Source organism: Cebus imitator, unplaced genomic scaffold, assembly GCF_001604975.1.
Source record: "Cebus imitator isolate Cc_AM_T3 unplaced genomic scaffold, Cebus_imitator-1.0 Scaffold108, whole genome shotgun sequence".
NCBI classification, from domain to species: domain Eukaryota; kingdom Metazoa; phylum Chordata; class Mammalia; order Primates; family Cebidae; genus Cebus; species Cebus imitator.
The window spans coordinates 5,206,450-5,219,069 of record NW_016107423.1 but is presented as its reverse complement, the minus strand read 5'-3'; the positions used below and the strand labels follow the sequence as shown (position 1 = coordinate 5,219,069).

The 12,620-nt window shown below is 37.3% G+C and overlaps 1 protein-coding gene across 14 annotated transcripts in view; it reads left to right on the top strand.

The window, feature by feature from the left end:
- The window catches only part of SUPT20H (SPT20 homolog, SAGA complex component), a 49,220-nt gene that overhangs the window by 18,491 nt on the left and 18,109 nt on the right, over positions 1–12,620 (top strand). For all 14 annotated transcript variants that reach the window (XM_037741840.1, XM_017538004.2, XM_037741838.1 and 11 more), the window contains 5 exons: positions 6,303–6,442; positions 8,047–8,203; positions 8,292–8,348; positions 9,841–9,912; positions 11,352–11,509. In XM_037741840.1, coding sequence (XP_037597768.1) covers positions 6,303–6,442; positions 8,047–8,203; positions 8,292–8,348; positions 9,841–9,912; positions 11,352–11,509 — 584 coding nt within the window. The remainder of the gene's footprint in view (positions 1–6,302; positions 6,443–8,046; positions 8,204–8,291; positions 8,349–9,840; positions 9,913–11,351; positions 11,510–12,620) is intronic.

Sequence of the window (12,620 nt, the reverse complement as noted above, 5' to 3'; positions counted from 1 at the left end):
TTTACAAAATTGCTCTTTTCTGATGAGAGGAATGAGCAGAAGCATTGTTGTGGTGCAGATTGAATCTGGTGAAGCTTTCCTGGGCATTTTTCTGCTGAAGCTTTGGCTAATTTTCTCAAAACACTCTTATAATAAGCACATATCATCATTCTTTATTCCTCTAGAAAGTCAACAAGCAAAATGCCTTGAGCATCCCAGAAAACTGTTGCCATGATCTTTGCTCTTCACCTGTCGCTTTTGCTTTGACTGAACTAATTCTGCCTCTTGGTAGCCATTGCCTTGATTGTGCTTTATTGTTTTCAGGATTATACTGGAAAGAATGCTTTAGTATTTTGTTCCTCCTTGTTGAAAATTTCTGTTGAAAGCTCTGCTTTTTGCAGCTGATCTGGATGTAGTGGTTTTGGCACCCAACAAGTAGAAAGTTTACTCAACTTTAATTTTTCAGTCGGAATTGTTCAAGCTGAACCAGTTGAGATGCCTATAGTGTTGGCAATTGTTCTGCTGCTAATCACTGGTCCTCTTCAATTCGGTTACAAACGAAATGAATTTTTTTCCTTGTAGATTGATGTGGATGATCTGCTGCTGCAGGCTTTATCTTTAACATAGTCTTGTCTTCTTAAAACAAGTAACCTATTTGTAAACTGCCGCCTTCTTTGGGGCATTCTTCCCGTAAACTTTTCATAAAGCATCAGTGATTTCATGATTCTTCCACTCAAGCCTCACTATAAATTTGATGTGTGTTCTTACTTCAGTTTTAGCAGAATTCATGTTGCTCTGGTAGAGCTGTTTTCAAAAATGATGTCTTACCCTCCTTAGTGTTTCAAACTAGGTTCTGTTCAGACAGGTTATAACAGCTTAGTACATGTTTTATTTTGGTCCAAAAAGTTTTGAAACCTATGCATAGTTTTTTCTTAATACTCATTTCTTATAAACTTTTGTAAGACCCCTTGTATATGAGATGCTCACTTACAAAAAAGTTTTCAATTCTGTGACTATAGTGAGGAATAATTACTAAGTCTAAGAAAATATCAGTAATGGTAGTTATCTTTCTGTGTTATGTGATTATAAAGTAAGCTTCAGTTCATCAGTAACTGCTAAGTATTGTGTTTTAGTTTGGGCCATAATCTTGTCATCTACCAAAAGATGAAAAGCTATTAAAAGAATATTAGAAGACAGAAAAACTCATTGGTTACCATCAGAGTTTGCTAGGTCATCAGTTTCTTACTGTGAGGATTAGTAAAAGAGAGAATACAGTAATTATTCTGCCATTCTCATTATTAACTGTATTTTAGGCAGCCAAGTAACTGAGGGAAAATTCTTAGGAAAATTTCCAGCTTAAAGGTGCAAAAGAAATGATAGACTTTAAAAAAAAAAGTTCGAAAGTTTTAATGGAGTAATGAATCTGGACAGCAGTAATTCTTGGATGTGAAAACCATTAGTTGGTAGGTTAATGGGAAATTTTACAATGCAGAAATCTAAACCCACAATAACTGGGACAGTCAGTTATTGTGTACCATTTGGCTTGATGCAAGAGACAGTATATAACAGTGGTAATAGCACCAATAAAGAACTTCCTGTCCAAAAAAAAGAGAAAGAACCCATATTAAAGCAACTCTCTAGATATAACTAGCATTTTATGGGAATTCAGTGAGTAAAATAAACTCTTAAGTGACACAGCAAGGAAGCAACCAGGCAGATCTACTGACATGAGAAAGCAGTTGGTCAATTCTAACAAATTCTTATTTAGCAATATTATTAATTGATTCACTTAAAAAAAAATTAGTCATAGCTATCAAGATACCTCAGAGGTTATGCAAAATAATAGGATTCAGTAGGCTGGGCGCGGTGGCTCACGCCTGTAATCCCACGACTTTGGGAGGCCGAGGTGGGTGGATCACGAGGTTAAGAGATCGAGACCATCCTGGTCAACATGGTGAAACCACGTCTCTACTAAAAATACAAAAAATTAGCTGGGCATGATGGCACGTGCCTGTAATCCCAGCTACTCAGGAGGCTGAGGCAGGAGAATTGCCTGAACCCAGGAGGCGGAGGTTGCGGTGAGCCGAGATCACAGCATTGCACTCCAGCCTGGGTAACGAGCAAAACTCTGTCTCAAGGAAAAAAAATACATATATATAGGATTCAGTAAAGTACATTATGTGATAACAGTAAAGAGCCTGTATATACTTTGGAATTGAGTATATAGAGTTCACACAATATTAGCAGAGTCATTTTTATTCTTGTAACGTAGTTAAGCTGAGTATAGAATGGGACTATTACTTCGCAGTTACTGAAAAATGCCATAACCATTTATGTCCCTATATTTGTGAGAGCAGAGGATTTTGTTCTGTTCACCACTTTATCCCCAGCTCCTAAAAGGTGCCTAACACAGTATAGGTGCTCAAATAGTTTGTTGAATAAATGAGTAGCCACTCTTACAATCTGAGCATTTCATACTCTACAAATTATAGGCATATCTCAGATATTATGGGTTTGATTCCAGAGCACTGCAATAAAGCAAATACTGCAATAAAGCAAGTCACATGAACTTTTTGGTTTCCTAGTGTATAAAAAGGTTATATTTACACTATGTAGTTGACATTGAACAACACAGATATAAGGGGCAGTGGCCCTTGTGCAGTCAAAAATCCACATATAACTTTTGACTCCTCTAATACTTAACTGCTAATAGCCTCCTGGGAAGCCTTACTTGTTTTTGTGTGTTGTTTTTTGAGGCAGAGTCTCACTCTGTTACCCAGGTTGGAATGCATTGTCACAGTCTCAGCTCATTGTAACTTCTGCCTCCCAGGCTCAAGTGATCCTCCCGTCTTAGCCTCCTTAGTAGCTGGGACTATAGGTACATGGCTACCATGCCTTGCTAGTTTTTTTTTGATAGACACAGGATTTCACCATGTTGCCCAGGATGATCTCGAACTCCTGAGCTCAGTTGATCTGCCCGCCTGGGGCTCCCAAAGTACTGGAATTATAGGTGTGAGCCACCATGCCTGGCAATTAACATTTATTTTGTATGTTATATGTATTGTGTTCTGTATTCTTACAATTAATTACTAGAGAAAAGAAAACATTAAGAAAATCATAAGAGAAAATATATTTACTATTAATAAGAATATCATATTAAAGGTCTTCATCCTCATCATCTTCACATTGAGTAGGCTGAGGAGAAGAGGAAAGGTTCATCTTGCTGTCTCAGGAGTACAAAGAGGTAGAGAAGATGGAAGGGGAGGCAGAAGAGGCATGCACACTCGGTGTAACTTTTATTGAAAAAACTCCTGTGTAAGTGGACCTTGATAGTTCAAATCCACATTGTTCAAGAGTCAACTGTACTGTAGTCTGTTAAGGATGCCATAGCATTATATTTAAAAAAAAAAAAAAAAAAAAAAAACTATATGTCTTAATTTAAAGATACTTTATTGCTAAAAAAATGCTAATGATCATCTGAACCTCTAGGGAGTCATGATCTTTTTGCTGATGGAAGGTATTGCCTGGATATTGATGACTGCTAACAGATTAGGGTCTGACAGACTGGGGCAACCGTGGCAGTTTTTAAAAATAAGACAACAGTGAAGTTTGCCCTGCTGATTGACTGTTCTTTTCATGAAAGGGTTCTCTGTAGCATGTAATGTAATTTTACCCTACAGTAGAACTTCTTTCAGAATTGGAGTCAGCCCTCTAAAACCCTGCTGCTGCTGTGTTGTCAACTTAAGTTTATGTAATAGTCTGAATATTATGTTGTCATTTCAGCAATGTTCACAGCCAGGAATAGATTCCATCTGAAGAAACCACTGTTGCTGGGTACGGTGGCTCAAACCTGTAATCCCAGCACTGGGAGGCGGAGGTAGGCAGGTCATGAGGCCAGGAGTTCAAGACTAGCCTGGCCAATATGGTGAAACCCCATCTCTACTAAAAATACAAATATTAGTCGGGCATTGTGGTGGGCGCCTGTAATCCCAGCTACTCAGGAGGCTGAGACAGGAGAATTGCTTGAACCCAGGAGGCAGAGGTTGCCGTGGGCGGATATCGCACCATTGCACTCCAGCCTGGGTGACAGAGTGAGACTCTGACTCAAAAAAAAAGAAAGAAACCTTTCTGTGCTCATCCATAAGAAGCAACTGGTTATCCTTTAAAGTTTGATCATGAGATTATAGCAATTCAGTCACATTTTCAGGCTCTACTTCTAATTGTAGTTCTCTTGCTAATACCACACCTGTAGTGATTTCTTGTCCTGAAGTCTTAACCTCAGAGTCATCCATGAAGGTTGGAATCAGCTTCTCCCAAACTCATATTAATGTTTCTATTTCGGCCCCTTCCTGTGAATCATGCATATTCTTAGTGACATCTACAATGGCAAATCCTTTCCAGAAGGTTTTTAATTTACTTTGCCCAGATCCATCAGAGGAATCACTCTCTATGGCAGTTAACGCCTTACAAAATGTATTTTTAAATATTAAGATTTGAAAGCCGAAGTTACCCGTCTATCCATAGGCTTGCAGAGCGGATGTTGTGTTGGGATCTATGAAAACATTAATATCCTTATATATCTCCATCGGAGCTCTTGGGTGACAAGGCCATTGTTAATAAACAGTAATATTTTGGAAATCTTTTTTTGTGAGCAGTAGGTCTCAGTAGTGGCCTTAAAATAATTTGGTAAACGATGTGGTACACAAATGTGCTGTCATCCAGGCTTTGTTGATCCGTTTATGGAGCACTGGCAGAGTAGTAATTAAAGTTTCTAGGATTCTCAGAATGTTCAAACAAGCATTGGCTCCAGCTTCAAGTCACCAGCTGTATTAATCCCCAACAAGAGAATCAGCCTGTGATTTGAAGCCAGACATTGACTTCTCTCTAGCTATGAAAATTGGATGGCATATTCTTTTAATGTAAAGCTGTTTAATTTAATTGGAAATACTGTTGTTTAAGGTAACCAGCTTCATCAGTTATCTGAGATCTTTTGGATAACTTGTTGCAGTTTGTATATCAGCACTTGCTGCTTCACCTTGCACTTTTATGTTTTGGAGATAGGTTCTACTGTTAAACTCCTAAACCAGTTTTCTGCTTCAGACTTTTTTTCTGCAGCTTCCTCACTGCTCTCACATCATAGAATTGAAGAGAGTTGGGATTTTGCTCTGGATTAGGCTTTGGTTTAAGGAATGTTGCAAGTAGTTTGATCTTCTATCCAGACCACTAAAGCTTTCTTTGTATCAGCCCTAAGGCTGTTTTGCTTTCTTACATGTTATGGATGTTCACTGGAGTAGTGCTTTTAATTTCCTTTATGAACTTTTCCTTTATATTCACAACTTGGCTAAGTGGCACAAGAGGCCTGACTTTCAGCCTGTTGCAGCTGTTTATAGGCCTTTCTCATTAAGCTTAATAATTTCTAGCTTTAGATTTAAAGTGAGAGATGTGTGAGTCTTCCTTTCACTTGAACACTAAGAGGCCATATTTTGCCTAGGAGTAAAGAGTCCTGAGAAGAAGAAGAAAGACAGGGTAGGGACATGGCACACAGGGGAGTGGTGGATCAGTGAAGCTGTCAGAGAAGATACATCATTTCTTGATTGAATACACTTCAAATATCACAGATCACCATAATAGATTTAATAATAATGAAAAAGTTTGAGATACTGAAAAAATTACCAAAATGTGACACAGACACAAAATAAGTGTGTGCTGTTGGGAAAGTGGCACTGGATAGGCTTGCTCAATGCACAATTGCCACAGATCTCCAATATGTAAAAAGTGCAATATTTACAAAGCACAATAAAATGAGGTCTACCTGCATTGAATTTCCATTAGAAGTTTCTTGGCTGGCAGTGGTGGCTCACACCTGTAATCCCAGCACTTTGGGAGGCCAAGGTGAGTAGATCATCTGAGATCAGGAGTTGGAGACCAGCCTGGCCAACATGGAGAAACCTTGTCTTTACTAAAAATACAAAAAAATTACTGGGAGTGGTGGCGGGCTCCTGTAATTCCAGCTACTTGGGAGGCTGAGGCAGAAGAATTGGTTGAATCGGGAGGCGGAGGCTGTAGTGAGGCGAGATCATGCCATTGCATTCCAGCCTGAGTGACAGAGCGAGACTCTGTCTCCAAAAAAAAGAAAAAGTTTATTTATGTTTTCTGGTTTCTAAAGTTTATATGCACACTAACATTGGAACTTGAAAGACCATATTTTACTGTAGTCCTTATCAGAATTCCAGGGAGTATTTGTAGATTAAGTGCTATATATAATTACATATTTGAAAATCTCAAATCTGGTATTGACATATGCTCTTTCCTACACATTTCAGGAAGACAAACTTTTGCTTGAGAGCCAGCTCATCCTAGCTACAGCTGAACCACTCTGTCTTGATCCTTCTATAGCAGTCACCTGCACTGCAAACCGACTGCTCTATAACAAGCAAAAGATGAACACTCGCCCAATGAAACGGTAATTGTCTTTGTGGAAGATTAAACCAAAAGCAGCTCTAACTTTTGCTATTTATGGTATCTTCTCCCTCCAAGGTATAGTTGCTCTGATTTTGGTGGGGAAGGGTAGAAATGGGATCTCTCTTTGTTGCCCAGGCTAGTCTTGAACTTCTGGACTCAAGCGATCCTCCAACTTTCCCTTCCCAAACAGCTGGGATTATAAGCATGACCAGCTGTACCAGCCTCTTATTTTTATTTTTTTGAAAATAGCATTTTTTTTTAAACCTTACTTCCTTTTAGTCATTGCAGTGAAAATAGGGTTTTTAATGGTCTTGTATTACATTTTCTTACATAGTATTTTGATTTTTTTTTTTAATGCTGTCTGCTTTAGATTGAACTGATGAATTTTCTGCAGTCTTTTACAGAACAAATTTTCTCTTAGGTTTATATAGCCTATTTGCCAAAAAGGTAAAGAAGCTGAGATCAAATAAGAACTGAAAGAATAATTTTTTCATTACTTTCCTAATATCAAATGATTAATCTAATTGTTGTTAATCTTACTTTTAAAGTAAGAATTTGTAATTTATTTTCGAGATTTGAGAAAATATGATTATAGTTTTAGAAGTCGATTAGTTATAAACTGATTCTAGGCACATCTATCTTTTTTCTGTTTTTGAAACAAACCAAGTTTATGCCTCCTTTGACATCTTTTAAAAATATCCCTGCTTCAGATACTCATTCCCTGATTTTTCAGAATATTTCCTTTTCCCTACCTTCTGTGGTAAACATGAGGGGATTTTTCCCCATTAGTCACTGGGAGAACCTCTTTCAGCTCCTGGAGATAAAACCCCCTAAAATGTGGAGGCTCCCAGTGACTAGATCACCCTGGAGTTTTGAATCTCTCAGACATGTCCACACTAAGCCTCCAGCAATTCATCAGTTATGCTTGAGGTTCCCTACCCCAGCATTGGTTCCTGAGGAGGTTTGTGCTGATGGGTTTCTGCTTTAGCAAGCTATGATGCTCTGCATTTGCCTGTTGGTTTCTCCAAGTTTGGGGCATTGGTTTGTCCTGTGACCACACCATTTTTATAGATCTAAGAAAAATTGTTAATTTTTCTGTTGATTCAGCTTTTTACTTGTTAGGATGAGGTGGCAAATTCCAGAGTCTTAATGCCTGTACCCGAAACTGGAAGTTATCCCCTTCATACCCATCTTTCCATAGCTAGTCCCTTCTTATCATTCCTGTCTCAGCTCACATGTCGTTTCTTCAGACTCTTTGCCTTCCTTCCCTCTCCTTGCTCTCTTCCCTAATGTTGCCCTCCTTACCCTATACTCTCCAAAGTACTCTGTTTTTTCTCTTACTGCTTATTGGTATCTGAAATCTGAAATTATTGTATCTGTTTACTTGTGAATGTCTCCTCTCCCTCTAGACTTGATAGCTCTGTGGTAATGGGAATTTTGTTTGTCTTAACTCATTTTTATTTCGCCAGTTCCTAGGACTGTGCTTGGCATGTGGCAGTGTTCTGTAAACATGATTTGTACATATTCGGCGCTGACTAGTTTCAACTCACATATGAGTTTCTTTTATTAGTGCCATTTAGTTCAAATCTCTTAATATTATTTCAGGTGTTTCAAGAGGTATTCCAGATCCTCTCTGAATCGGCAGCAGGATCTATCTCATTGTCCACCTCCTCCTCAGCTGAGGTTACTTGATTTCTTACAAAAAAGAAAGGAAAGAAAAGCAGGTCAGCATTATGACCTCAAAATTTCTAAAGCAGGAAATGTAAGTATATATTTTTTAAATGAAGGTTATTATGCCAAAAGCCTGTCTTATTTCAAGTTTTCCATTTCTACTGTTTTTAATTTTTCAGTGTGTAGATATGTGGAAACGGAGTCCCTGTAATTTGGCCATACCTTCTGAAGTAGATGTAAGTCAGTTCATGAATTGCTTTTTTCATATAAAGTTCCTCAGTTTTGCCATTTGGTCGCTTATACTTTGAGAAAACTACAGAAAACTGATTTCTTTTAAAAACAGTGATTTAGATGATATTGTAAAAAAATTTTTTTTAACTATATGATTTATTTCAAAAAACATTGAAAAATGGTTTTTAGAAGCTGTGTATTATTCTTTTTTCATGTTAAGTTGAAAGAACCCCTTAATATAGTCGTGTTTGGAGCGGGAATGGCAAACAAAACAATTTAAAAATGTGGAAAAATATAATGTATCTTACATTATCACGTGAAATCTTTTTTTCATATTTCTTCATAATTTCCTAATAGTGCTTGTTTCCTCAAAGTGGTTAATTTTTTAGTAGTATTTAGTAATACTACTCAAAAAAAATAATAAAGATTAATAATACTAGAGAAGTGACCAAGATTATGAACATTGGTCTGTATTCTTTATTGATCCATAATGTGCATGAATTATAAATGGCTTGAAGACAGAAAAGGGATATGTTGATGAATGATCCTATGTTTTTCCTTCTCCTGTGTTTTTTATATGCACTCAACTCTTTACACCTGTTATTTTCAGATTTGTTCTTCTGTTGCATCCTTTCCATGCTAGCACATGCATTATTCTTACTATTTGTATAAAAAAAAGAAATTGTGCAAAGCACAATGGACTGTATATACAACTCAAGGAAGTAAGCCATATTATCTTTTGGTAGCTTATGCACTGTTCTTCAAGGAACATGGCCTGAGAATAGAATTTCATTGTAAACACAGAAGAGTGGAATTTAGCTTTGGAGGGCAAGCTGGAGTACTTCCCAAACTTTAATGTCCTTACAGAACACCTGGAGAGCTTGTTAAACTGTAGTTTGCTACCCAGCAAGTCTGGTCTGAGTCCTAAGATGCAGTTCTACAAGCTCCTAGGTTATCTGATGCTGGGGTCCATGGACCACACATTGAATAGCAGTGCCCTAGAACAAAGCTTCTCAGTCTAGCTCAGTCAGAAGAATACCTAGGGTATCAGTTAAGCATAGAGATTTCAAGCCCTATTCAAGATCTACTTACATAGGATTTCTAAGGGACAGACATGAAAATCTGTATTTTTAATAGGTGCCCCAGGTGAGTCTAAGTTACTGTTAATATCATGGTTGCCAGTAAGTTAATATTTGACTCTCACAGATGCCTAGGACATATACAGAATATATGGCCCAAGTCTGACTAGAAAGTGGAAACGGGTCAAAAACTTTTATCAGCTTTTAATATTTTACCTTCCCTAGACTCCCTTAGTTTGGTGTTTTAAACTACTTAAGCATAAGTAGTTGATATCAGTGATTTAAGAATTCTTGCACTAACAAGTATAGTGAGTGAATTGTCAAGTAACTTAGTTTCTTCTCTTTGGTCAGAATACTGATTCTATTTTATCTGATATGGATTCTATTTTATGTGATATTTCTTGATTTGATTGTTTAGGTGGAGAAATATGCTAAAGTGGAAAAGTCTATCAAATCTGATGACTCACAGCCAACAGTCTGGCCAGCCCATGTAAGTAATCATTGCCAGTCTGTGTTTCTAATGATGCCATTTCTAATCTGGCCTCTGAATTTACTAAACATAAAGTGCAATTGCCATTAGCTTGGGACTTTTTTCTTTTTTAAGTAATTTTCTGGGAGTTCAGTGAATTACAAGAAGAAACAACTATTTTGTTTACCAAAGTACACTTTGCGTTTTAAAGAGCAATTTTCTTTTTTTGAGATGGAGTTTGGCCTTTATCACCCAGGCTGGAGTGCAATAGCATCATCTCAGCTCACTGCAATCTCTGCCTCCCAGGTTCAAGTGATTCTCCTGCCTCAGCCTCCTGAGTAGCTGGGATTACAGGCACCTGCCACCACGCCCGGCTAATTTTTGCATTTTTAGTAAACACAGAGTTTCGCCACATTGGCCAAGCTGGTCTCAAACTCCCTATCTCAGGTGATCCACCTCCCTTGGCCTTCCAAAGTGTTGGGATTATAGGCCACTGTGGCTGGCCTTAAAGAGCAATTTTAATGAAAAACTTCATTTTTACTTTTGGTTTGCATATTGGTAGTTCTGATTTGTTTTGTTTCAAATTAATAAATTCTTCTAAGGATCCCTTTTAACAAAAGTATTCCTCATAAGTTTTCCTGATTGCAATAATAATGTCTTTAAAAAAGAGAAATAGGTATAATATTTAAATTAGGTGAACCCTAGGAGTGAGGTGACGAGAGATGTTTTTTGTGTGTGATAGCAAAAGCAGACAAATAGAAACAGATCTGCTTTTGAAAGTTCTATCCTTTTATATTATTTAATATTTGCAATTCATATGTCTAGTATGAAATTCTACTGTATTAAGTTTGATTAACTAAACATGCCATTGGAACTCTCATTCCCAAAGTACCATGTAAAAAAGAATTTTGTACTGCCCTCCTGAGTACAGACAGGCAGGGCAGCATGAGGATCGGGGGGTGCAAGCTGAGATACAGACTGCTAACTCCCTTTGTGAACCTAGGCTAGTCATTGAACCTCTCTTTGCTTAATTCCTTGACTTCTGATATAGTGATAATAACAGTGCCAACCAGAAGAATATGATGAAGCTTACTTGAGGCAGTCCCTGTAGAGTGCTGAGAACAGGGTTCAATAAGTGTTCATTGCCATGATTTCCAATATGTATATTAGAACGTCTCATAATGTATTTAATGATGTGTTAATATTGTTACATGCATGTACATACTTCATAGTATATGTTAATGCTTTATTAAATGCATACTGAGTGCCCATATAGTTTTTAAGAACCATGCTGTGGTGCTTTATTCTCATGGGCAGTCTTAAACATCTTTGTAAGCTAAGTGTTGTGTGTCTCCTATTGTCAGATACATGTTAATGTGTCATTTATTTCTGATTTTTACTAATTCTTATTGCCTACTTGCTTGTGAAGATATTTATTTGGGGTGATATGTCTTTTTCAGGATGTAAAAGATGATTATATATTTGAATGTGAAGCTGGCACTCAGTATCAGAAAACAAAGCTGACCATCTTGCAGTCACTTGGAGATCCACTTTACTATGGTAAAATACAACCATTTAAAGCAGATGAAGAAAGTGATAGCCAGATGTCTCCATCACAGTAAGTTCGGTTAAATACAAGTAACTGAAAAAAAAATAAGGCACCAAGAATTTTATCGAGTAACTAACTACTGATGAACCATTAATCAATAAAAATTTCTCTTTGGGAATTCACTTACTAGTTAAATATAACAATTAGATTTTGCAGTAGACCTAAGTAAACTTAAATCATAGTTACCATATTGCTCAAGAGTTATTAAAAATAAGTTTTTTAGGCCGGATGTCGTGGTTTGTGCCTGTAATCCCAGCACTTTGGGAGGCTGAGGCAGGCGGATCACAGGGTCAGGAGATCGAGAACATCCTGGCTAACATGGTGAAACCCCATCTCTACTAAAAATACAAAATTAGCTAGTTGTCGTGGCGCGGGCCCATAATCCTAGCTACTTGGGAGGCTGAGGCAGGAGAATAGTTTGAACCAGGCAGTTGGAGGTTGCAGTGAGCCGAGATCACGTCATTGCACTCCAGCCTGGTGACAGAGCAAGACTTCCTCTCAAAAAAATATTAATAATAATATATATTTTTAAAACCACCTGTGTTTATTTTTATGCTTGTTTTGAAGGCTATTCCTGTGATATCCTTCTTTATATATTTATCGCACTTAAGACTTTAACCTGTCTGTGAACCTGAAGTGTTTGGGCAATGGTATGTTTAAATAGGAAGCAAGTTTACTATAAATGTAAAAAGATACTTGGTATTTTGGCACTGCATGTAAGGACACAGACTCAATGCTTAATGTAGTTATTGGCCCTACATGTTAATATACATACATATATATATGTATGTGTATATGTGTGTGTATATATGTGTGTGTGTGTGTGTGTGTGTGTGTGTGTGTGTGTGTGTGTGTGTGTGTATATATGGAGAGAGAGAGAGAGAAATGATCTTCCAAAATGTATGAACTACATATATTTGGTACTAACAGTATTTAATTTTATTTTAATTGTTTTTGTTTTTTTAAACCAAACTGATGCTGTTTTGAAAAAAAGGGGAAAAAAGCTCAGCAGAAAAGGTCGGGGCCAGGTCTATGTTAAGTGTAAAGCCTTTACTTACACAAAATACTAATTGAAACCACAGTAGAAAGGTAGATTTTTAAAGAGCAACCCCACCAATAT